The sequence below is a fragment of the Xenopus laevis genome, chromosome 4L (genome assembly GCF_017654675.1).
Source record: "Xenopus laevis strain J_2021 chromosome 4L, Xenopus_laevis_v10.1, whole genome shotgun sequence".
Classification (NCBI taxonomy): domain Eukaryota; kingdom Metazoa; phylum Chordata; class Amphibia; order Anura; family Pipidae; genus Xenopus; species Xenopus laevis.
The window spans coordinates 85,163,592-85,190,944 of record NC_054377.1 but is presented as its reverse complement, the minus strand read 5'-3'; the positions used below and the strand labels follow the sequence as shown (position 1 = coordinate 85,190,944).

The window sequence follows — 27,353 nt, the reverse complement described above, 5'->3', positions numbered from 1 at the left end:
ACTTTCAGTAAATTTATTTTAACCGTAATTCAGGGCTACCACATAGCCAGTTCTCTACCTCAATTAGTTAATCAAATACATTAGAATATGCAACTTAGCTCTGAAGGACATAGCAACAACGGGCGATTGGGCACCTTGAGTTTGCATGCACATTCCTTCCCCCCTGCCCACTTCCTCAGTCTCCCCAGTAACAACCATTCATCCACGACACTGTTCATAGTTAGTGTCAGAGTATGCAGTAATTATCTGTATCTGAAAACATTTTGGGGGGAAATGTGTGTGAGGGGGTGAACACAGCACTGACAAAACTAAGTAGTTGGCTGACTGGAATGTTTTAGTGCCAGAGTTGCTGTAAAGATTTATGGCAAAATATTGGAAAATGTGAATGTAAGCTTTTGTTTTTGTGGGAGACAAAAGCACTGAAAATGGAGGCAATGCTTCGGCCTCTTAGAAAGTACTGTCATTTGGGTTATTTAATGGCCATTTCTGGGATACAGCACAGAAGGGTATATAATGGAGTATAGAGGCTTTAGAGGTAGGACTTTAAGCAAGAGATCACAGGTTCTTTAAAGTTGGAAAGGGTCCCACCCTGATCTTCAAACAGGTTGGATCCTATTAGATCTGATCCCCATAGCTAGAATGGAAGTTGGATCAGATAGTTTGGATGCTGTAGTTTGACAGTCAAAGTATTTCAATGGGAAAAAAAGTTGGTCAGACCCGATCAGCTTTTATCTCGTCGTATGAAAATGCAGCATTTCCTTCCGACAGTGTTGCGTAGGATGGCAAACCTTCCATGTAGTTTACGCACTTGCATCAGCATCATTATATCTGACCCAGGCGACTGCATCAAACTTGTAAAATGTAATCTGCCAATCCGACACCATTCTACATTCTACTAGTTTAATAAAAGGAAGCATGTTCAGAGTGCATTTGCAAACAAGACCCTATTCCACCTCTTTACCTCCTGTGGTTCTGAGGGGTCCATTGTTGAAGAATCCATCAGAAGAGTTATGTCTCCTGCGACTCACTCCTAAACGTCCCTCACCCCTGGGATGGTGTTCACCATGTTTCTCAACAACGCCTGTAGAGCTCTAATGGAAGAGATAAAAAAAACAAGTGCATATCTGTTACTATGGTTTTTAAGTGCGCAAAATATTTAGCACAAATTAGCAAAAGGAACTGGTGCAAAGACCTTCTACAACAATATTTTATACACACAGTTATGTTTATTGAACAGGTAATATGTAAAAAAAAAAAAAAGGGCTGTCACACTAGGAGATTAGTTGCCCATGATATATCTGCTCTACAACAAGCATCTAGTCTTCTGCAAATGATTTCCCATTGGCAAGAACATAAATCGCTGGTGTGAAAACATACCCACTCCTTGCATGGAAACATCGGGCTACTCTGCAAAACAAAAGCAATGTGCATGTTTACCACCAGCGAGAATTATTGTCAATGGGAAAGCATTTGCAGTAGTGCAAATTTACCATGGGCAAATAATCTACTAGTGTGCCTTCAGCCTAAAATATCAATTATTTGTCTACATTTCCAGTTCCTTCCTTCTCTCTTCTATCCCTTATTTTTTTTTTACTTACTCTATGATTTACCCTCACTACCATCCTGCTTCCTCCCACCAAATCACACACTTCATTTTATGGAGAAAAAAAATGCATGGGTTAGGTTGCTACTCTAAGAGGCTAAATATTAGAGTTCCATTCTAAACACTGCAGAATGAGGTCACAGGAGTCAAATCAATTATGTGCTAGCTTTCCCTACTATGGCATGGCAGAGGCAAGTTGCAAGATCAGCATGGATTCAACATGGAATGCTGCATTAGTAAAACAGCAGTGTGGCAAGGGAGTGTATTTCTGCTGAAAAATTGGCAGGTCTAAGCAGTTTAAACTGAAGAGGATGGCGAGAGCAAGGACCAGATAGGATAAGATACTGGACTTTATAGCAAATCATAATCATGAGTATATTCCAGCATGGTTTTATGTGTAATAGATCTTGCCAGACTAACTTAATTTCTTTTTATGAGAAGGTTAGCTGGGACCTCGATTCTGGGATGGCAGTGGATGTGCTTTACTTAGACTTTGCTAAAGCATTTGATACAGTGCCACACAGAAGGTTACTGGTTAAATTAAGGAATGTTGGCCTGGAACATAGTATTTGTACCTGGATAGAGAACTGGCTAAAAGATAGACTACAAAGAGTGGTGGTAAATGGAACATTTTCCAATTGGACCAGTGTTGTTAGTGGAGTGACGCAGGGCTCTGTACTAGGTCCCTTGCTTTTCAACTTGTTTATTAATGACCTGGAGGTGGGCTTTGAAAGTACTGTTTCTATTTTTGCAGATGATACTATATTGTGCAGAGCTATAGGTTCCATGCAGGATGCTGCCACTTTGCAGAGTGATTTTAAAAACTGGGCAGCAAACTGGAAAATGAGGTTCAATGTTGATAAATGCAAGGTTATGCACTTTGGCAAAAATAATATAAATGCAAGTTATACACTAAATGGCAGTGTGTTGGGAGTTTCCTTAAATGAGAAGGATCTAGGGGTCATTGTAGATAACAAGTTGTCTAATTCTGGGCAGTGTTATTCTGTGGCTACTAAAGCAAATAAAGTTCTGTCTTGCATAAAAAAAGGCATTAACTCAAGGGATGAAAACATAATTATGCCTCTTTATAGATCCCTGGTGAGGCCTCATCTGGAGTATGTAGTGCAGTTTTGGACTCCAGTCCTTAAGAGGGATATAAATGAGCTGGAGAGAGTGCAGAGACGTACAACTAAACTGGTTTGAAGGATGGAAGACAAATTATGAGGGTAGACTGTCAAAAGTTGGGGCAAAAAGGCTTTTGCGAGGGGACATGATTATACTTTACAAGTACATTAGAGGACATTATAGACAAATAGCAGGGGACCTTTTTACCCATAAAGTGGATCACCACACCAGAGCCCACCCCATTAGACTAGAAGAAAAGAAATTTAATTTAAAGCAACGTAGGTAGCTCTTCACAGTCAGGACAGTGAGGTTGTGGAATGCACTGCCGGGTGATGTTGTGATGGCTTATTTAGTTAATACCTTTAAGGGTAAGGGCACACCTGGCTATTCGGGGAGATTTAGTCACCTGGTGACTAATCTCCTCTTCTTTGGGGCGACTAATCTCCCCAATAGCCTTCCCTCTGTCTTGCGCCGGCTATAATGAAAAGTCCCCTGTGGCATGGCATACGCGGCGCTCATGAGACAACTTCGGAATATGAAGAACCGCGTGTGCCATGCCTCAGGCGACTTTTCATTATAGCCGGGGCAAGACAGAGGGAAGTCATTCGGGGAGATTAGTCACCCCAAAGAAGAGGGGATTAGTCGCCTGGCGACTAAATCTCCCCGAATTGCCAGGTGTGCCCTTACCCTAAGAATGGCTTGGATGATTTTTTTGACAGATAATAATATCAAAGGCTATTGGAATACTTAACTCTATAGTTAGTATAGGTATGGGTATAATTTATGTGAAAGTATGGAGGGGTGTGTGTATGGATGCTGGGTTTTCATTTGAAGGGGTTGAACTTGATAAGACTTTTTTTTTTTTTCAACCCGATTTAACTACCATATATACTCAAGTATAAGCCGACCCGAGTATAAGCCGAGGTACCTAATTTTACCTACGAAAACGTATTGACTCGAGTAGAAGCCTAGACACAACTACAGCCCTGTCTCCCAGCAGTGCACATTCCGCCAAAGCGACCCCCCCAGCGATCAACCGGACTTCTTTGCAAAGTTGATGGTGATAAAGAATTGCCAAACGGATTACTGTGTGCATTGTCCCACTACCATGTGCAGAGGGTGCTGTGTGATATTGCCATCACTGTTAATCTTTCGTATAACCAACAGAGGGCTCTGTGTGATATTGCCATCACTGTTAATCCTTCATATAACCAACAGAGGGCACTGTGTGATATTGCAGTCAGTGTTATTCTTTCATATAACCAACAGAGGGCACTGTGTGATATTGCAGTCACTGTTATTCTTTCATATAACCAACAGAGCGCACTGTGTGATATTGCAGTCACTGTTATTCTTTCATATAACCAACAGAGGGCGCACTGTTATTCTTTCATATAACCAACAGAGGGTGCACTGTTATTCTTTCATATAACCAACAGAGGGCGCTGTGTGATATTGCAGTCTCTCCCCAAGCGAACTGTTGGTATAGGAATGATTAAAAGTGACTGCAATCTCAGCTACTGCCCGCTGACTCGAGTATAAGCCGAGGTAGACTTTTTTCAGCACATTTTGGATGCTGAAAAACTCGGCTTATACTCGAGTATATACGGAATGTAACTACGTAACCAGAGGCCAAGGCTTGCTTTGTCCCTCTGCTTTCTTTTAAGCCAACAAAAAAGTCAATGGTGAGGGTAGAAGGCAAGATATGGTGCAGGTATTGAGGCAAAGAAAGTAAAAGAGCATAGAAATTGTAAAAGCGACAGATGAAGAAATAGATGGAGGAAATGACAGCAAGATCAGTACAAAATTCATTATAAAGGTACTAACAGTTTGACTGCATATAATGAATAATATCTTGGAAGCCTCAGTAGTTTGAGAGTTGAAACATAGGAACGGAGTGAAAGTGGGCACTGTTTTGTCCAATTGAATAGGAGGCAAAGTAAACTGTGTACTCAAAATGTAATAATAGTGTACACAAGTAATCGTGATGTGGACTTTTTTTTACATAGCATTTAAATGTCTATACAATAAGTAGCACAGACTCATCTAAATGTTTTGGCTGTCAGCAGGGAAAAAAAAAAAAAAAAACTTTCAGGGTGCACTAAACTATTTGTGGCTGCTGGACTCAAAATTGTGTTCTGGTGCATAAGCGTACAATTTAGAGAGAACATATTAAGCAGAGTGTATGATAGCATAATCAAGGAGCAGATTTATCAAAATGTGATTTTAATAATAATAAAAAAAAACAAAAAAACCTCACCAATGTTCTATGCATTCCTATATGGGCTTATAAAAATCCCATAGGAATGAACAGAAAATGTGATCCCCCTCCTTAGCAGTTTTTAATGCGCTCAATAAAGCCATTATATTGATATTAATCTGCCAGACTCCGTGATTGCTTTGAACAGCGCTCTGCAAACGGTAACAGAAGTGTGCAGTGGAAGCCGGCTAGAAGGAGCCGAACTATCGCGAGAGCTGCGGCTTAGCAGGAGCTGGCGTGCAAGGGAAGCGCTCCGCCATCAGCCACATCGCATTCGTGTGTCCATGAACAGAAAATGGCTGAGTTTTTATTTATTACAATTTTAAAACTTACATTTTGATAATGTGTTTTCCAAACCCAACCAGCCCATTCACCACACTTTGTACATGTTGCAGAACCATACCTTGGTGGACTGTGGTGTGGAGAAGTTAAGCCACGCAGGAACAAAGTCATGCTGCGCCATTTAGGTCCTGAGTCTTCTATCAGTGAATTGAGGCATTAAACCTCATGGCCAAGGGTTGGTCTGCTGAAAAACACAAGCTTATTAATGTAACAAAAGTATAATTTCTTTCATCTTCACTTTCAAACTCCCATCCGAGATCCCAGTTTTCATACATTTTCTAAGTCAATGGTTTCCATATTTTTGGTACAGGTGCCTTGTTGAGGTCTAGCATAAGATCAGTGCACATACTTAATGCATTACAAGGTTGCAGATACACGCAAACACTGCTGTATCAGCTATTTTGCAATCGTTTTTGAAGGACAAGGAATCAATGTTTTTTCCCCGCAACCAGTGTTCTTAAAGGAGAACTAAACCCTCAACTAAACCCAAGTCCCCCTTCAAATGGCCTCCCTCCTTGCTACTTTTCTGAACAGTTTATTCCTTTCAAATCATACGCATGCAGAGGTGCACAGCGATGTTCACAGGCACCATCTTCTGCCTGATTAATTATTTTCAATAGCTCCACTTACACAGAGGCTGCAGAAGTTTTGCAGTTGAAGCTGCTCCAGGGCATAACTTCAACTGCGCATGCTCCTGCAGGCTCTGTGTCGGAAAAATTCAAGAAGATCTGAACAAATTTTTCAGGACCTATACTTCCCTAAAGTATGGAGCTACCTTTTGCAAAGCACAAAAAATGCTGATAGTTGTTTTTTTTTAATTTTTGTAAGTGCTCTGGGGTCAGCCATGGAAATGAGTAATTACTATTCTCCACAAGACACTTAATCACATGCATACAAGACATTAAACTATTCCAATGACCCACTGTATTATTATTTAGGAAAGCCATCCTTATAACATGTGGAAGATCCTATCAATTAATCAAGAGATGCAAGTCATGCGTTAGAAAATGGTCTTCCTACTCAAGGGTACAAAAAAAGTTTTGAAAATTACACCTTAAATTTCTGAAAAGTGCTAAAACCCTCATGATTAGAAAATATTTCCGTTTTTCCAATTATATATACCAGGCACTGACAGTAGAAGTTGAATGGTCCAAATTGTGAAAACAAATTCAAGTCTACAATTAATATTTAAGGCTCTCTATGAGCTATATAATACTTTGATGAAGTTGCTGTATCTATTTATTAGGGGAGATGTTAAATTCATATTTAATACTCTGTCTTTGTACACAAGTGCTTGTTGGATATAAGATGCTGTAAAATGTCCATTCCAGTTACACTGTTTGCTAAACAGTAAGTTTAGCAAAAGATATGCAGTCAGTTATATTTTGCATAGAAACACATTTACCCATTTTGAATCAGTCTGAATATGTACTTAAAATCTTGTTCCTGGGTTTACCTTACTTTTAGGGGATTTTGTGGCATAGAAAATAAAGGCAGGGGTCAAAGTATCAGCCATAAACAATCATGACACTATGTACACAGGTAGGTAAATTTAAGTTTGTATTAGCAGAGAAATATTTCTAAACAATTAAGGCACAATGTAACTCATTAAATGCAATACTCAAGCTCTCTATAAGGTATGCAAAGAACAGTCATTAATATTCAGAGGTCCGTATTTGCCCGTGTGGAACATATGGATCATTTTCTAATTAGACTGGTGTTAGTGGAGTAACTCAGGGGTCTGCTTTGTTGAAGTCAATGCTACATTAGGCAGTGCCAGTCAGTTGCCTTATTTGTTGCACTGGGCTAACTTGCACCTAGGCAGTAACCCATAGAAACTCAAATTTTCTTACTTTATTCTACTGAACGCAATTGGGCAAGTTTGCGCCTTGGCAGTAGCCAATAGCAACTAGTGTTGATAAATGAGCCAACGTTTCTACTTATGCAAATAAAGTGCTATCTAGCATAAAATAAGGCATTGACTGGAGGAATAAAAAAACAATTTTGCCATTATAGATGATTGGTAAGGTCTCATTAACTAAACAGTCCAGCTTTGAAGCCCGGTCCTTCAGACTTTAGCTGAAAGAGTCTAAGGACAGAGACACACGCTGCTATTTCGGGGGATTAGTCGCCCAGCGACAAATCACTTCTCCTTCGAGCGACTAATCTTCCCCCGAACTGCCCTCGGCACTCTGATCGCTTCGGCTTTCCGAAGTCGCCTGAAATTTCCCCATGAGGGAACTTCGGAAAAAGAGATTAATCGCCTGAAGAAGCAGCGATTTGTCACTGGGTGGCTAATCTCCCGAAATAGCAGCGTGTGTCTCTGACCCTAAGATGTGCTACAAAACTAGTAGGAGGAATCAAATGAAATGATTACTCTTTACAAATTAAAGGACACTAATGACAGCGAGATATTCTTTCACATAAAAAAAAAAAGACATTTTTCCTTCCTACTTTAAATTTACTTTAAAAAGGTGTTTAAACACAATTATGATTGTAACTGAGGCTTTCATACCAGGTACTGCCACTGTGTGGTCATGCCCTTATTGAATGTTGCTAGCCTATTTTCTACCTCATTCATGTGATATGTCAATGCAGGACAAATGTGTTAAACTGTTGTTACAAATAAAAAAAAAATTAAAAGGCACAGGGACAGCCCTTTAAACTTAAAGAACAGGACTTTCACTTGAAGCAGTGCAAACAGTTCACATAGAGGTGATGTTATAATAGCAGATTTAATGAATTCCTTATGCTTGGATAAAATCTTGGACACATATAATAGCCAGGCCTACAGCAATCTCAAGGTCTATTTATTTTGTTCATGTATACCTAAATACCGGTATGTATATTCTGTGCGCATGTGTACATACACAGGTATAGGATCTCTTATCCAGTAACCACTTATCCAGAAAACCATCTCTCAGACTCCTTTGTATCCAATGGAGTGCAATGGAGTGTATCAGTGGAGGCAACTTCGGGCGACTATAGAAAACGCATTGCCGCGTATGCATTAGCACAGGCGACTTTTCATTGTAGCCTATGGGGAAAAACGCTGAGGCAGTTCGGGGAGATAGTCGTTCAAAAGACGAGGCGTTTAGTCGCCAGGCGACAAAATCTCCCCGAATCTCCTCGTGTGGCCTTACCCTAAAAGTTTAATTCAACCTCTCCTGTGAGAGGGGGTTGTAACCTAGTGATGTCATGTTGCACAGTGTGGCTGTATACCGATTGGTTAACCAATTTGATTTTAACAATTTATTGTGTACAGTTAGGTCCATAAATCTTTGGACAGAGACTTTTTTCTATTTTTTGTACTATACATTACCACAATGAATTTTAAATGAAACAACTCAGATGCAGTTGAACTGCAGACTTTAAGCTTTAATTTAGTGGGTTGAACAAAAAGATTGAATAAAAAGTGAGGAACTAAAGCCAATCACTTCATTTCAGGGGCACAAAAGTAATTGGACCATTGACTCAAATGCTATTTCATGGGCAGGTGTGGGCAATTCCTTTATTTCATTATCAATGACAAACTGGCAATCTGGGCAGCTAAGTGGCAAATGAGATTCAATGTTGATAAATGTAAAGTCATGCACCTGGGAAGTAAAAATATCCAAGCCACTTATACCCTTAATGGGACTGCACTAGGCAAATCCATTATGGAAAAGGACCTTGGAGTCCTTGTAGATGATAAACTTGGCTGTAGCAAGCAATGCCAGTCAGCAGCTTCAAGGGCAAATAAGGTCTTGAGCTGTATTAAAAGGGGCATAGAGTCACAGGAGGAGGGGGTCATTCTTCCACTTTATAGAGCACTTGTAAGGCCCCATCTAGAATATGCCGTACAGTTTTGGTCTCCATCACTCAAACAGGACATTATTGTATTAGAGAGGGTACAGAGAAGGGCAACTAAGCTGGTGAAAGGTATGGAAAATCTTAGCTATGAGGAAAGACTGGCCAAATTGGGGATGTTCACGCTGGAGAAGAGGAGCTTAAGGGGTGATATGATAACCATGTATAAATATATAAGGGGATCGTATAATAATCTCTCTAATGCTTTATTTACCAGTAGGTCTTTCCAGCTGACACAAGGTCACCCATTCCGATTAGGAGAAAAGAGGTTCCACCTAAATATTCGGAAGGGTTTTTTTTTTACAGTGAGAGCTGTGAAGATGTGGAATTCTCTCCTTGAATCAGTTGTACAGGCTGATACATTAGATAGCTTTAAGAAGGGGTTGGATGGCTTTTTAGCAAGTGAGGGAATACAGGGTTATGGGAGGAAGGAAGGAATTTTTTCCCCCTCTGAGGCAAATTGGAGAGGCTTCAGATGGGTTTTTTGCCTTCCTCTGGATCAACTGGCAGTTAGGCAGATACAATAATAAAAAAAAAAAAACTGTTGAACTTGATGGACGTGTGTCTTTTTTTCAACCTTACTTACTATGTTACTATGTTAATGAAGCAGATAAAAGTCCTGGAGCTGATTTGAGGGGGGGGGTGTTTGTATGGAGAAGATTTTGACAGACAACATGCGGTCAAAGGAGCTCTCCATGCAGGTGAAACAAGCCATCCTTAAACTGCAAAAACAGAAAAAACCCATCCGAGAAATTGCTACAATATTAGGAGTGGCAAAATCTACAGTTTGGTACATCCTGAGAAAGAAAGAAATCACTGTTGAAATCAGCAATGCAAAAAGACCTGGATGTCCATGAAAGACAACAGTGGTGGATGATTGCAGAATCATTTCCATGGTGAAGAGAAATCCCTTCACAACAGCCAAACAAGTAAACAACACTCTCCAGGAGGTAGGTGTATCAATATCAAAGTCTACCATGAACAGAAGACTGCATGAAAGTAAATACAGAGGGTGCACTGCAAGAATAGAAAGGCTAGATTGGACTTTGCTTTAAAAAAAATAAAAAAATAAAAAAAATACATCTAAAAAAGCCAGCACAGTTCTGAAAAAACATTTTTTGGACAGATGAAACCAAGATCAACCTCTACCAAAACGATAGCAAGAAAAAAGTATGGAGAAGGTATGGAATAGCTCATGATGTAAAGTATACCACATCTCTATAAAACATGGCGGAGGCAGTGTAATGGCTTGGGCGTGCATGGCTGCCAGTGGCACTGGGACACTAGTGTTTATCCATGATGTGACACAGGACAGAAGCAGCCGAATGAATTCTGAGACACTGTCTGCTCAAATCCAGCTAAATGCAGTCAAATTGATTGGGAAGCGTTTCATAATGACCCAAAACATACAGCCAAAGCAACCCAGGAGTTTATTAAAGCAAAGAAGTGGAATATTCTTGAATGGCCAAGTCAGCCACCTGATCTGAACCCAATTGAGCATGCATTTCACTTGTTGAAGACTAAACTTTGGACAGAAAGGCCCACAAACAGCAACTGAAAGCCGCAGCAGTAAAGGCCTGGCAGAGCAGTAAAAAGGAGGAAACCCAGAATCTGGTGATGTCCGTGAGTTCAAGACTTCAGGCTGTCATTGCCAGCAAAGGGTTTTCGTTCCAAGTATTAGAAATGAACATTTTATTTATTTATTTTTTAATTTGTCCAATTACTTTTGAGCACCTGACATGAAGTGATTGTTGTTTCACGGTGTACGTCCTTTGAGGTCTTCGGTCAGTCCTCTCAAACATATAGAAAAAACAGTCCTGGACAGCACTCGTCATTGTATCAAAACGTTGTATTACAGATTAAAATTACATTACTATGATGTGCACATAATAGCAACGCTTCAAGCCCATTTGGGCTCTTTCTCAAGCTGTGTGTACAATGGTTAGAACAAAATCCGATTTTTTTATAGTCCATCCTAGGAAGTGACATATCTAGCATTCATGTATACATTTTACAGGGTTCAAACCATGCCTAACATTTGCATCAAACAAGATATAACTAGCAAAGTTTGTAATTAGCAATCATATACTTTATAGCAGTGGTCCCCAACCAGTAGCTCGTGAGCAACATGTTGCTCTCCAACCCCTTGGATGTTGCTCCCAGTGGCCTCAAAGAAGGTGGTTATTTTTGAATTCCAGGCTTGGAGGAAACTTTTGGTTGCATAAAAACTAGGTTCACTGCCATACAGAGTCTCAATGTAGGTTGACAATCCACATAGGGGCTACTAAATGGCCAATCACAGCACTTATTTGGCACCCCAAGAACATTTTTCATGGAAGTGTTGCTCCCCAATTCCTTTTACTTCTGAATGTTGCTCACGGGTTCAAAAGGTTGGGGATCCCTGCTTTATAGAAACAGATACAAATTGTAACCTTTGTTTAGACCATACGGATATAAGAATATGAACTTAGGTTCTAGTTAATTTAGGACCAATAGTTATGCCTATTTTATATGATAGCAATGGTGGCAAGGCAAACTCTCTTACCATAGGATATGCTCCACATAATATATACCAATGTTTCTTTAGAATTCCATTCATATGCTTGCATCATATTGGGTGACAAACAGACCCCAGAGTCACGTTTGTCACCCAATATGATGCATTAAGAAAGCATATGAATGGAATTCTAAAGAAACATTGGTATATATTACGTGGAGCATTAGAGAGAGGGGGCGATCGGGAATTGAGATTAAAACAGAGGGAGGTATGGTGGATTAATAAATTTAATTCCTTACCGTATGATCTAAACAAAGATTACAATTTGTATCTGTTTCTATAAAGTATATGATTGCTAATTACAAACTTTGCTAGTTATTTCTTGTTTGATACATATGTTAGGCATGGTTTGAACCCTGTAAAATGTATAAATGAATGCTAGATATGTCACTTCCTAGGATGGACTATAAAAATATATCGGAAACTCTGCTATTATGTGCACATCATGGTAATGTAATTTTAATCTTTAATACAACGTTTTGATACAATAATGAGTGCTGTCACACATGTGTGTGTGTCGCATTTATTGGCACTCACCACATTGAGTCAATTGCCGGGTGCTCACAAAAGTAATTAAATTCAAACTGCAATAAGCACTCACGGCATCATATTATTTAAAGGAAAAAAAAATTAGTCTTATTTCTATAACCACATAATGTGTTTTCGGGCCGAAACGCATTGGTACTTGGTTATAGAAATAAAGGACAATTTAGCAAAATATGACTAACATTTTGCCTAGCTCTATATTCTAAAAGAATGATTAAAAAGAAGTCACATGGCTACATAGATTGTTTAACATATGCTTTATTACATGATATATACACTAGTTCCCTCAGCTGCATCTGACAAATTAAGTTTTTATTCATAAAACAGCAGGGTTTGCAGTTGTGCTCTCTGACAGCAGTGGCGCCAACCAGAAAGGAATGCAAACACTACCTAAAAACTTCATTGCGGTTAGGGACCATTTGTACTGATTTCCATTTAGCCTTTGCGGTGGTCAGTTGAGGGCAAATCCCCTGCTGCTGATTTAAGGATCAGAGCTACTCTGATCTAGTTAGATGTAGCAGAGTGAAATAATACTATAGTAATGGAGGGCACATAAAAATTGACCAACTGCCTGGGTGCAAGGTGGTAGTTCAGCAAGCACAGTTACAGCAATAACTCAGCACTCAAAGGACTTGCTTAAAAAATTTTTTAAATCTATTATGCAAAATCAAGTTTTAATCACATATTCAGACATTTATCAAGAGCATATGTAACTGAAATGTTGATTTTGCACAAAAAAAAAAACCAAATTATTCCACTAAAACAGTCAATTTATGACTCTTTGTTTAAGCCCCATCTTGAGGTCCAGCATTTGGGTTGGCCCACTGAGTTTATATCAAGGTTAGAGACAAATAAAAACATTGTTATAATCATCCATGGTTCCCAGAATATTTAATGTAGCTATTTAGGTATCCCCCAAATCTGATCATAATTCAGCCTCAAACCGAGATTTCTGGATTATCTAGAAGAAAAAACAGGCGTTCTCAAATCTCTCAATATTTTTTTTTTTTCCTTCGTGACCTGGAGTTTAAGAACAATTGCTATGGCAGATTATTCATCTGTCAAAACCTGTGGGGAGCTCTAGGTGAAATGGCTAATTGTCAGGCTAATGTAGCGGATCTTGGTCTGCAGAGAATCCACCTGCACCCAGATACATTACATGAATTGGTGCAGATATATGCGGCTGATTTTAGCACCAAAAAACAAGAGCTTGCATTTTGGTGCCGCCATGTAGCTCATGAGCCTGCACCTGGGCCAGTGTAATATCAAAGAGGATTCTTGGCGGAGACCCACTATGACATTAGCCTTAGGTGTAAAAATGACTGCAAGTGTAGCAATATCTATTAGCTTTGATGTTTTGTAGATACTAGCAAATTATCCTAAAAGCTTTAAAGGCTGGCAGTTGGTTCTTTTAGGTTTGAAGAGCAGCACAAATCTGGACCAGAGGCATTTTTGAAAAACATGTTTGCCAAAAGTAAAATCAAAAAAAAACTCCACAACAACTAAATCTAAATATGCCTCATGTGTTGTCTCTAAAGGCGAACCATTATGTGCTCCTTCAAGGCATGAAATGCTGCAAGACTATGCATTAAGTATATGCTATCTATAAGGCCTAGTGCTTGAGCACCTGACCTTTGTGTTCACGTTAGTGAGTTTCAAAATAATACTATGGTAGGACCTAATCATATGGATCCCAGAATACACTTATCGTCTAGTATGTCGCTGAATTGTTGGCCTTTGTCAGGATAAAAATCAGTACAATATGTTTTTCATTTTATAAACAGGTCTGGGGTTTGAACCAGCAGCCCTTTATCCAAAAACAGTTGCTGGCTCTGGCATTGGTACTTGCATAAAAGCTGAAAGACCACAGGTTGGTATAATCTACTGTACACTTTGAGACCCACATGCTGAGTATTCCCCTATTCTTTCTACAAACAGCTGCTGTTCTACACAGTGCCACTGTCTGCAGGCTTGAGCAGTTACTCGTGTGGCCCCCGTTAGGGTCATGTATCAATCACCCAGCATAATAAAAATATAATAAAATCACAAATTACTTACCCCTCACCTTGAGAACTGCAGGCAACTCCTTCCAGTTTTGTGATTGAAAGGCAATAGTTTCCAGATATGTTACTTATTCCTTGGCAAGAGGGCTTATAAAGAGCCCCTCCAAAAGGCTGGTAGGGTTAATGCCCTATTACTACATGCCAGCTTCAATTTTCAAACTTTTTATTTTAAGTGCTCATCCTGTCAGATTGTTTCTGCAACACGGGGGATATTAAAAAAAAAAAAAAAAAAAAGTGTGAAACAGACTGTTCACATGGGATTAAATAGTGAGTCAATGCAAGAGCAGAAAAAAAATTCCCAAGTATGATGTTCAACTCATTAAAGAGTCTTCTTTTTAAATTAATGTGGAATGGTTGTGGGTCATACCAATGTGTCCATTTAGTTTCTCTTAGCTGAATATATAATCAGGGCCTTTCAAACAACAGTCCACTAGAAGCCCAGGCTTGTCTTGCCAAACCTACAATTTTGCCATTTGGTGCCTTCATTAATCAGACAAAACACTACAAAAAACAAATGACAAAAAAACAAAAAAAAAAAACAAAGCGAATCTAAAATCCTGAAAACCTGAGATTTGAATTCTTTCTGTATACTAGGCAGCTAACAATATTCTGCTGCTGTCACTATAAACATATTTTTTTCAAGCAAAAAACACAGCAGGACTTTAAAAAAAATCTTTTTGTCTTAAATTCAACAGCATTAATAATGAGTACAAAGTGTGAAGTCCAGAAAATTGAGTATAAATCCCACACGATGACAGAGAGATGATAAATACAATTCCAAAGTATGAATTACTGCAGTGCTGGGGAATAAAACTTCAGAAGCCCTCTTTCAACATGGCACCTCAGTTGGGAAGCAGTAACTGCAAAGAAAAAACAACAAACAGTTAAACTTCATTTTATTTACAAATGTAGATGCTATGTTGTTCTCTCATTTACAGCAATCAAATAAACACATATCTTTCAACAAACTTGAAAATGAAAGCTGGTTGGATGCTACAGGCAACTGTACTGGTACAGTTAAGCACTAAGGCAGTGGTCCCCAACCAGTAGCTCGTGAGCAACATGTTGCTCTCCAACCCCTTGAATGTTGCTCTCCGTGTCCTCAAAGCAGGTGATTATTTTCAAATTCCAGGCTTGGAGGCAAGTTTTGGTTGTAGAAAAACTAGTTGTACTGCCAAACAGAGCCTCAGTGTTGGTTGACAATCCATATAGGGGCTACTATAAGGCCAATCACAGCCCTTATTTGGCACCCAAAGAACATTTTTCATGCTAGTGTTGCTCCCCAACTCCTTTTACTTCTGAATGTTGCTCACGGGTTCTAAAGGTTGGGGATCCCTGCACTAAGGTAAGGAAATCCTCCCTACCGAGTAACTGATACATGATTTTAGAAAATGGTAATTTTATAAATAAACATGCAGTTGTATAAACAAAAACATATGCAGTTGATATCCTGAATACACGTTTGATTTCTTATGTACTACTGTACTAAAGAACAGTTTAAATCACAGCAATTTTTTGTATCCTGAAAATTCGAGTTTTTACTGAAACTACCCTAAGAAAATACACAGGAAAAACACAAGATAATGAAAAATGAAAATGAAGTTATAATTAATTAGCGCACACTTAGTAGTTACATCATTATCAAAAATACACTTTTTAAAGGTACAGGTGTAGGATCTGTTATACGAAAACACACTATCCAGAAAGCTCTGTATTATGGAAAGGTCGTCTCCCATTGACTGCATTCATAATTATTATTTTTTTTTTTTTTAAATGATTTCCTTTTTCTCTGTATTAATAAAACAGCACCTTGTAATTTATCCCAACTAAGACATAATTAATCCTTACTGGATGCAAAACAATCCTATTGGGTTCAATTAATGTTTAAATGATTTTCAAGTCGAGAAAGTCGTAGCCTGGCAGAGCTTTTGGGGAAAGCAATTATTTACAACCATGGGACTTGATGTAACTCAACTGTATTCTTTACAATTACATATGCTAAACAAAAAACATACAATTTCACTTGAAACACAATCCCAGATTAATTGAAAGTTTTTGACATTCATCAAGGGATGAATGAAATGTAAAACAAATGTATGTTCATGCATATATATTGGTACTTTTTGATTTAAAGACCAGCTTTAATTCTATATATTCACTAATAATAAAGTGGTGCAGTTAGGGAAGATATTCTGAAAGAAACTTTGGCTAGTTGCAGTTCTGCAATGGTGAGGTTGGGAAGATGTTGGCAAAGATCCCATCAGCCGGATTTAACATCCCACACTCCTGTTGCATTACTTACTATATATCTCATTTACTACACTGTCTCTCTGCAGTGAGGCGTGCCCTGGATACCTTACACCATATATAGGTTTAAGAGAGATTCCCTTCACAGGAGAACCAAGCTAAAGAAAATAGCATTGATCCATTAACTAGAATGCTTGGGACATGGGATTTTCTGGAAGGGATCCTTCCTTAGTTTGGATCATCATACCCTAAATCTGATGAAAAAAAACCACATGAAACCAACTTAACAGGATTATTTTGCCACCAATATGGATTTATGCAGCAAAGTAAGGAAGAGGTACAAAGAAGTGTTTTATTATTGCAGAGGAAAAACAATTATATTTTTAAAAGATTATATTTGGTTAAACTGGACTCTATGGGAGAGGGCCTTCCTGTATTTCAGACCTTTCTGGAGAACGGGTTTTCCAGATAATGGATCTACTTTCCTTTCCTCTAAATGTAATTAACCGTAAACAGCAAAAACTTGATTAATTAAGGATGTGGGTAGAAATACTTAAACACAGGATATAATTTCCTTTTAAATATGTAATTGTATAGAGCTTTAATTGACATGTAAGTGGGAGCTGCTATGTTCACACCAATGGCGCAACCCTGATCTAAAAACCCCTTAGGAAAAGTCATATTAGTCAAATTATCCTGAAAGTAGTGGAAACTTGGTTTAGTTTTGACAAACAACGACTTTTTAATGAAGTATATCTCAGACACAGGAATAGCCTTATTTTTATTTTACAACAATGCAATATATTGGTTTTCCCAAAGACAAGTGGTCATATTTATATTGTCATATCATGGAACAGTAACAGTCTCCAGCAGGAGTAAGTTCAGCATTATATATATATATATAAAAAAAAAAAAAAAAAAAAAAAAAAAAAGGAGAGAGAGGTAGGGGCTGTGTGGTCAGAAGTTATGTAAAACTCAATTTGTTCATATAAAAAGCAGCAGGTATTTTTCACTACAGCTTCTCTTGAAGAAAAGAAACACAAATATATTTAATGCACAATATTGCCGATTAGACTTAGGGGCAAATTTACTTATGGTCGAATATCGAGGGTTAATTAACCCTCGATATTCGACTGCCAAATTGAAATCGTTCGACTTCGAATATCGAAGTCGAAGGATTTAACGCAATTCGTTCGATAGAACGAAAAATCAATTAAATCCTTCGATTCGAAGGATTTTAATCGATCGAACGATTTTTCTTCGACCTAAAAAACATGAAAACATTGCACTTCGGTAGGTTTTAGGTGGCGAATTAGGGGGTCGAAGTTTTTTTTTTTTTAAAGAGACAGTACTTCGATTATCGAATGGTCGAATATTTGAATGATGTTTAGTTTAAATCGTTCGATTCGAAGTCGAAGGTCGAAGTAGCCAATTTGATGGTCGAAGTAGCAAGAAAAAATCATTCGCAATTCAAAGTTTTTTTTTTATTCTATTCCTTCACTCGAGCTAAGTAAATGGGCCCCTTACTTTTACCATGCTCTGGGGCATCATTTTCTCTTGAAAGCTTTAAAGGTATATAACCCCTTTAATATGTTAATCACTCCAGATGCCTCCACTACCAAACTGCACCACTGGAGACTCCTTAAACTACCATGTTAACTCTACCTGGTTCTAAAAAGCAGAGCTGCACAGTGGGGTTAGCGAGCACATCTCACCCTACCTTAGTTTCTATGACCGTCAACCCAGAGTATTCAGAGTTGCAGCCAGGTGCAAATCGGTTTCAAATGCATGTGCTGTCAGGTGATCATACAGAAGAGGAGCTGAAACAGTGAGAGATAGCCCCACTGCTCTGCTTTTTAAAACAAGGTAAAGTAACGGAGGGCAGTTTAGAGAGTCCACATTTGTGCTCTTCCAGAGTGAAGCCTCTGGTGGAACAAATGTATTATGTGGTCTTCTGTTCTTCTTTAACAAACATACACTGTAACTCAGAATCAGTATCTTAATAACTACAAACCAGTTTCCCAAACTATTGGTAGACTGGGTAAATTCTATATAAAAAGTTGATGGAATTATTAGCAAACTATTGAAATGCTTTATTTAACTAAAAATTGCACAAAGACATCATATTGAGTGTTGAAAGTGTAGAAATATTGTTTTCTGAAAAATATATGCTCAATTTGAATTTGATAGCAGCAAAAACTTTTTAAAAAGTTGGGACAGGGCCATGTTTCCCTACTGTGCATCACCTGTACCACTGGGGATACTGAAAAGTTCACTTCCTGCAGTTTTGAAAATGAAATGTTGTTCCATTCTTGCCTGATCTAGAATTTCAGCTGCAAAAGTTTGGAATCTCCTTTGTCATTTTATAATGAGCCACATTTTTTCAATGGGCAACTGGTTTGGACTGCAGGCAGGGCCAGTTTAGTTTCCAGACTCTCTTGTGAAGCCATGCAATTTTTATATATGCAGAATGTGGTTTGGCACATCCTACTGAAATAGTCAAGGCCTTCCCTGAAAAGATGTTCTGGGTGGAAGCACATGTTGCTACAAACCCTGTATAAATCACTCAGCATTATACCATCCCAGATGAGCAAGCTGCCCATGCCATGTGCACTAATGCACCCCTATACCATCACAGGTGATGGCTTTTAAATGGTGTATTGTTTCCAAGCTGTGTCCATAAATTCCAAAAATAATTTCACATTTTGACCACAGGACAGTTTTCCACTTTGCCTTATTACATTTTACAACATGTGCTTCCACAAAGAGCCCAGAGAAGGAGGTGGTGTTTTTAGATCATGTTTATGTATGGTTTCTTCTTTGCATGGTAGACTTTTAACTTGCATTTGAGGATGCAGAAATAAACTTTGTTTTGGATGTATCCCTGAGCCCATACAGTGCTTTGCACTACGGAATTGTGTTTTAATGCAGGGCTGCTATAGGGCCCAAAGATCACGGCCATCACCTTTAAATCCACTTTTAGTATGATGTAGAGAGTGATATTCTGAGACAATTTGCAAGTGGTTTTCATTTTGTATTATTTGTGGTTTTTGAGTTATTTAGCTTTTTATTCAGTAGCTCTTTAGTTTGCAATCTAGTTGCTAGGGTCTAAATTGCCTAGCAACCATGCATTGATTTGAAGAACAGACTGGAAGAGGAGAGGGCTGGAATAGAAAGCGGAGTAATAAAAAGTATCAATAACAAATTTGAAGCCTTACAGAGCATTTGTTTTTAGATGAAGTCCGTGACCCCCATTAGAAAGCTGGGGCAAAGAAGGCAAATAATAAAGAAAATATAAAAGAAAAAATGAAGGCCAATTGAAAAGTTGCTTAAAATGAGTCCGTCTAGAACATACTAAAGCTCATCTTAAAGGTGAACCACCCCTTTAAGAGATTTCTCCGGATTCTCTGAATCTCAATGATAATTCTGTTAAAGATGTCAAAAAAATTGATGTTATTCTTAAATTGTTGTAGTATTTGCCCATGTGCTGTTATGAGCTATGTACCCCTCTCCTTCTTTATTTCAGATAGACCCAGCCACTCTGGGATCAGCTCTTCTAAGCATTCCTCAACTTTCCTAGTCTTTTGTTGCCTTAGACCAAACATTTCTGAAAATGTGTTGCTGGAATCAAATTTGAAATGAGCACGTCTTTCGGAAAACAAGCTTATTAAATATAAGGTATAAATTAATAGCAAATCATCAGATTCTCTTTTTCATTTATATTTTAGTGTCTCAACTTTTTTTTCTTTCTTTTGATACAGGCTTATATTAGGTTCCAGGCCGGAGAGAGGCAAAACAGAATAGAATAATTACAAAAATTATAAACACCATTTACAGAATTGTTTAGATTACTTTCACCTTCCTCTTAAAGTGTCTGCCACAAAAATCTCAATAAGGTGCATAGCACAGCCAGGTGTTTCTCTGTATTGACTCATCCCGGTGACTAACATGTTCATGGACAAACATGGGGAGGGGCATGGAGTTAGATCACACTCCTAACATATGATTCTGCACCAGCTGTACTATTCAGGCAATATGGCAAAAATTATAGTTATAGTTTCTTTTTGCATTAAAGTGCAGTACAGATATGGGACTTGTTATCCAGAACACCCGGGACCTGGGGTTTTCCTGATAAGGGGTCATATCTGTAATTTGGATCATTATACGTGGTCTACTAAAAATCATTTAAAAAGTAAATAAACCCAATAAGATTTTTTTGCCTTCAATAAGCATTAATAATATGTTAGTTGGGATCAAGTTCAAGGTACTATTCTATTATTATAGATTAAAAGGGAATCATTTTTAAAAGTCTGAATTATTTTTTTTTATAACGGATAATGGATCAAACCTGTACCTTGGTATGATTAAGTATAAATTTAGTGTGAATGCAAACAACTAGTTATGGCTTTATTATATACATGGACTAGAAGAAGAGTTAGTACAATGTGATTAAAGCGGTAAAAGTTCTGAGAAAAAAAAAAAAAAGGATGGAAACATATGGAACACCACACTATTTGGAGTTTTTCATATTTTTTGTATTAACCCCAGACTTTACATCTCCCCAAAGATATTGGTTACGTACTTTCGAAAACATACAATAAAACAACAACACCTGATACCGTTCAAGGACCAAGATTGAAAGATGTACTTTTTACAACAAATTCCTTCCACAGCTTCACATAAAGAAATCAAATCCGATACCAACACTATAAAATGCCAGGTGTCTCAATGGTCAACCTTCTGGGTAACACGCTGCAGAAAACATGGTTGCAACCAATGTCAAGCAATGAACATAATGAAACTGTGCCGGTCACCTGCTGGCTTCTAAAGACAAATGGTTAAATTTTATAACTATGTGATTTTGTTTAGCCATGGGGCAGCCACTGTAGCTGAACGGAGCAAAACAAAGCATGTTTACACTGAAGATAGATAAGATCTATAGAAAACAATGTTTTTGGATCTTGTACCGGAAGCTATAGGTGTCAAACTGACTTTTATAGCTCTTTTTATTGTTCTTGTTGCCAAGACATTGTTTATTTGCAGGTGTACAATTAAACAGGTTGCTCGCCACTTTTAGTATGATGTAGAGCAGAGGTCCCCAACTTTTTTCACCCCGTGAGCAACATTCAGATGTATAAAAAGTTGGGGAGCAACACAAGCATAAAAAAATGTTCCTAGGGGTGCCAAATGAGGGCTGTGATTGGCCATTTGGTAGCCCCTGAATGGACTGGCAACCTACTGGAGGCTCTGTTTGGCATTACACCTGTTTTGTATGCAACAAAAACTTGCCTCCAAGCCTGGAATTAAAAAACAAGCACCTTATTTGCAGTCACTGGGAGCAACATCCAAGGGGTTGGTAAGCAACATGTTGCTCACGAGCGACTGGTTGGGGATCACTGATGTAGAGAGAGAGTGAGAATCGGAGACTTTATTTTTTGTTGTCGAGTAATTTAGCTTTTTATTCAGCAGCTCTACAGTTTGAAATTTCAGCTATCCGATTGCTAGGGTCTAAATTACTGTAGGAACCATGCACGGATTTGAATAAGAGACTGAAATATGACTAGGAGGGGGGCTAAATGGAAAAATGAGCAATAATAAGTACCAATGACAATAAATAGGTAGCCTTATGGAGCGTTTATTTTTAGATGGGGTGAGTGACCCCTATTTGAAAGATGAAGAGTCAGAAGAATAAAGCAAATAATCCAAAACTATAAAAAAAAAGAAACACATACACATTGATGTTTCTGGTGACAGAAAAACATCTCTAAACCTAGACTATATATATTGGTATGTTTTGTATATTATCTGCTTGTTTGATATACACAGCTTTCAGTATCAGCTGCACTTGACCTTGGCCAAGTTACACCCACTTCCCCGCACCAAAACGAAAAATGTCTGAAAGCCACTTTTGGACCTCAAAAAAAATTCCATGGAATGTATTGAGGGGGCAAAAATAGTCCACTGCATTGAATTTGTATAGATCAAAAAGGCAAAGTAGTTTCTGGTTGTAAGGGGAGTTTAATGGATTAGTGATGTTTAACTACAGCAATTCAGAGGTAGGATATACCCACAGGCACATGATGTACAAGTGAGCGCTAAGTAGACGGCGCTGTGCAGAGAACGCATGGCAGGTGTCAGTCGAGTGCGCACAAACAACCGCGTCAAATAAACTTATAGGAAGTGTCTCAGGGCCAGAGTCCAGGGACGCGATGCTCTAGTCTGAATGCTTTCCAATTTAGGAATAAAAGAGAGATTTTCTTACAAGAATTGGTATTGACATTAGAGATGCGATTTCCCGCTCGGCTCTCCTGTTTCTCAGCTTTGTATGAGTTTTACTTCAACACAGCACGGAAAGTAAAGGCCAACAGCTGCCGACACCAGAGCTTCCCCGGTTACAACGTAAACGAAGAGGTGCGCGTTCCATTCGTTGCAACATACAATCCTACTCTGGCTACACGCTTCGATCACATTGAGGGTGCCTCATTGCAACCAATGCCACGTGACTCCCCGCCCCCAAAAGAACACAAACAAGACCCCGTTATGAAGAACAGCTTCGGAGACCGGACACTTCCTAAAACAAGGACTAACCTGGTGCAAATCGTACAATCAAAACGAGGACGACTTCAAAGCAACCTGACTCCGTTTTAATTCCCCCACTCCGGTGCCCGCTTCCTGCTCTTCGCTAAACCATAACAAAGCGCGCACCAAAATGGCGGTCCCCGGGGCACAACCATAGAGGCGGCTGCGGATACCAGAGCAGACTGTTCCCAACTCTTTCTTGCTAGCTCCCACAACAGCGCCACCCTCAGGAAGCTTGGCTCTGTACATTGTGACTTGTGCTTACAAATACAGTAGTTGACAATTACATTCTTTTGTACTATTCACACGGTTCTAAATGAAACAATAAAACTCCATGCATTGGAGTTATTACCAGTTACTCACAAGATGTAGTAAACTACACGTTCTATCGTCTTCGTGAGGACTAAATGCAAATCAGAGCATTTTATTAGTAACTTTATAGCTAAAAATAATGTACTTAGTATTGTTACCTTTTCTGGAAAAAAATCCAACCTTCCTAAGTTTATATACCCTATTTATTAGTAGTATGGCATCTAGCATTACTTTTACTGGCCAAGCAGCAAGCCTAACACAATATTTTTTTTTTTTGTGAAGAAAAGTTGCCAGCAGCACTTGTAAATGCTTTCAAAGATGGAAGAGTCTGTAACTTGACTTTCTACCTCTTTTTTTCCCCTTATAATAACAATCACATCCAGTCAGGTCCGGACTGAGAATCAAAATGGGCCCTGTCATTTCACTGAGGCCCAAACAGCCCCCACCAGACCAATAAATACTTATGTCTAAGGACTCTTACAGACGAGCGTTTTTAGCTGCGCTCCCCTGCATTCCGGTATCATGCATTCAGCCGCAGGAGTAGACGTACTGAATTCTTTTCATTGGTGCTGTACTCGCACAGACACATGTAAACGCTAAACGCCGAACGCAGGTTGGGACGCAGCATGTTGCACTTTTCCTGCATTCGGCGCTTATGCGTCTGTGTGAGTACAGCTCCATTGAAAAGAATTCAGTGCATCTACTCCTGCACTCATGAAACCGGAACGCAGGAAAGCGCAGCTAAAAACGCTTGTCTGTAAGAGCCCTAAGGCAACTTACAGCAGCCCATCTAGCATTTGCCAGAACCCACAAATTTCCTAGTCCAAACATGTATCCAGTATCATTTTTACTGGCTAGAAATATAAAATACCAGCCAAGTGCCAATTTAAAAAACTATTGTGAAAATGAAAATGTAATAAAAGCTTGATTACACTGAAATAAGACATTTTTTACAAAAATCTGACTTATTTTGGAAATAATCACATTGATTGTCCCTATCCCCCTCTCAGCATCTGTCTCTTTTCATTCTATCTTCATGCAGGGAGACTGATTTTGAGTGATAGTTAGGTCTAACATTGGTTTGGCATGGATAATTTTGCTTAGAAGATTTATTAAAACTTTCTCTTTTAAAATTAGTTTAAAACATTATTTGCACTTTTAAACAATTGTGTCTATTTAGAAATGGGTTGGTCGGAATGGATGCCAGATTATGTTTTACCACACAATTCTTTTGAGCTGTATTCATGAAGGGCTGGTGTGTGTGGGGGGGATTAGCACGTAGGCAAACTCTAAATCCCAAATCATGCTTTGTAACACTAAAAGGGGGAAGCTGAAGAATCTGTTAATTGTAATGCATAAACTGCCAGGTATAGAGATACTTTAAGCCTGTGGCCTAGCTGTCAGAATTAACATCTAGAAGAGGTGAATTGATTTTATTCTAATTGCTGAGAGGTTTCTATGGGCAACATCAACAGTGATCAGTGTCAGACTGGCCCTCATGCTGCTAAACTTTTGGCCTATTTCATGGCCATTCCCTATTTCTATGAGAACAAAGAGGCTAAATAGTTGGAATAATTGATTATAGTATGTAAAGAAAACAGACTAGGAGACTAGAGGTTGATTGAGGAGATGAAGAATAATAGTACGGACAGTGGCCCCTGGTCTAAGGTCTTTTTGTCGGCCCCTGGTCTAAGGTTTTCGGGTGGGCATCTGGTGTCCCAGTCCGACACTGACGGTGATGTTTGTTTCCAATGGTATTAAATATGCCCCTAGGACTTGTAGAAATCAGAAGGTGGGGAAGATGACTTGACTCTCATGTTGCCTTCTTGCTTGATAAATATATTACATTCCAAGGGAGATTCTGCTTGGTTTGATTATCACACAGGCTTTGTAATTAAAAGTCCTTTTACCAGAGCCGTGGCAAAGCCAGCTGGGCGCCCTAGGCAACTCGGCTGGCCACCCCGCTTCCCTTCCCCTGCACATGTGCAAAGTAGCATGCCCACTTGCTGTGACAATGCATAAGCAGGGGAGTGCACACAGTGTAGCAGCAGTGACAAGTGCATATTTACTCTACAATACAGCGGTATCAGTTTTAGAAATATCTAAGGGTAACTCTTCTGGGCAGCACTAGAAAAAATTCTTATAGTTTGTCAAGTTTTCAAGTTATACAAAGCTTAACTCATACTGAAGTCCATGGTCACACCATGGCCACACCTTCTTCTTTCAAAAACACTCCTAGGCCAATTGCAGAAAAGCTAGAAATGATCATCCAAAATCTCACAGTAGCTCATATTCAGGCTGAGCTTTCATGTGAATACATGTGAATACAGGAGAGCAAATAAACACTTCTTAATCTAGACCTTTTGTACTCACTGTCAGTGTGTGCCAGTCTTCTTGCTAGAGCAGCCTAGATATAAAATAGGCTGAGAAATAAAACAATTCTTCTTTACACAATGCCCTTTGAGAAAAATAATCTTAAAAATTATTTTTAATCTGGACTGCTCCTAAGGCAAATGCTGACAGCAAGAGCCAAATTCCCTTTGTAGGAGGCCTCACTGTTAAAAAGCCTGCTGCAGGGTGGGAACGTGGGCATCTCTGTATGTATGGCCAATTTCAGTAGCTGTTCTTACTTGATTTTAACCATACATAGACCTTGAAGGTGAAAATCCTTGCACTGTTAGGTTCCTCCAGAATTTTGAAGTTTTAATTTTAAAGCTAAAAACACAAGAACAGGAAGTGATAACTTAAATGAAATATTCCAAAAAATTAGATCTCCTGTCCATAGTCCATAACACTATACTGTATTTACCACACTAACATCATATTGTTGTTATGATTGTTATTATTATCACTACTCAGGGGCGTTTCTGCCATGAGGCAACGTGAGCACCTTGCTTCAGGCAGAGGTTCCCCGGAAGGTACCAGTTTTCTAGCGCAGGGAGCTCAATTTCGCTCTCTGTGTTAGTGATGCGCCCCCACAGCCCCCCATCGTGATGTTAAGTTAAGCATGAGGGGTGGGTGGGCAGCATTAAGAACGCCTCCTCAGGTGCCATTAATGCCTGAAACGCCCCTGTCACTACTAAATATATATTGTGCTATACGGTCTCAATTTGGTACTTGAGGCGCTGAGTGTTGTCCCTTTGCTTTAATTCAGTGCACAGCTCAGCAAAGATATTATAGCTAAATTGTGATGTTCAAAGAAATATATGGGTTGACACTATAGGCTAATATTGTATTGTACATATTATGTTGAGAGTATTACAGAAAAATAGTTTGTTTTGCAGAGAAATAATAATTGCGATTGGATGAGATAGCTAGTGGCTTAATTTTGCTCCTGTATTTCCCAATCTTCAGGGCCCTATTAGGAGAAGAGTAGCATGCAGTAACAAGTACTACTTGACCTTTGCCTGGCAAGTATTTCATTTGTAGCACATTTCACAGCTCAGGGGACCAGATAATCCCTTTGTATATCCCTATGATTATATATTCCCATTATCAGTATCTTTTATCACTGTTAAAGCATTTATGCTTCAATATAATATTAAAAGATGAAAGTTCCCTCCACACATAAAATTCAAAGCTGTTTTTTCTGTGTATAACTACACTGTGAGAACCCTGCATAGCGTGAAATAGGGTTTTCTTCATCCCTGGCACCATCACCTCTTCCCAGGCATTTTCTGCCCCTACCATACCTATGTACTCTTGCAATGATCGATTGGACCGTACATTGTCAGGGTCAGGGTGACTGGTTGGGCCATTTTAAGGTATATGAATGTTCCATTACAAAATAATATAGTTTATGATAAAAGTTAATAAACATTCACCTGTAGTTTAGATTGGTACTTGTGGTTGTCTGCAGGTCATTAACTA

The 27,353-nt window shown here is 38.8% G+C and overlaps 1 protein-coding gene across 6 annotated transcripts in view; it reads right to left on the bottom strand.

Moving 5' to 3' along the window:
- The window catches only part of gpbp1l1.L (GC-rich promoter binding protein 1-like 1 L homeolog), a 40,502-nt gene extending 17,166 nt beyond the window's left edge, over positions 1-23,336 (bottom strand). For 2 of the 6 annotated variants that reach the window (XM_018258314.2, XM_018258319.2), the window contains exons 1-4: positions 23,181-23,336; positions 14,341-15,205; positions 5,392-5,514; positions 962-1,091 (exon numbers count right to left, since the gene is read on the bottom strand). In XM_018258314.2, the coding sequence (XP_018113803.1) occupies positions 962-1,091; positions 5,392-5,451 (190 nt within the window). In that variant the 5' untranslated portion in view covers positions 5,452-5,514; positions 14,341-15,205; positions 23,181-23,336. Of the gene's footprint in view, positions 1-961; positions 1,092-5,391; positions 5,515-14,340; positions 15,206-22,854; positions 23,104-23,180 lie in introns of those variants that run through there. The other 4 variants (XM_018258315.2, XM_018258317.2, XM_018258318.2 and 1 more) reach the window with 4 other exon arrangements.
- Between the last annotated feature and the right edge of the window lie 4,017 nt (positions 23,337-27,353).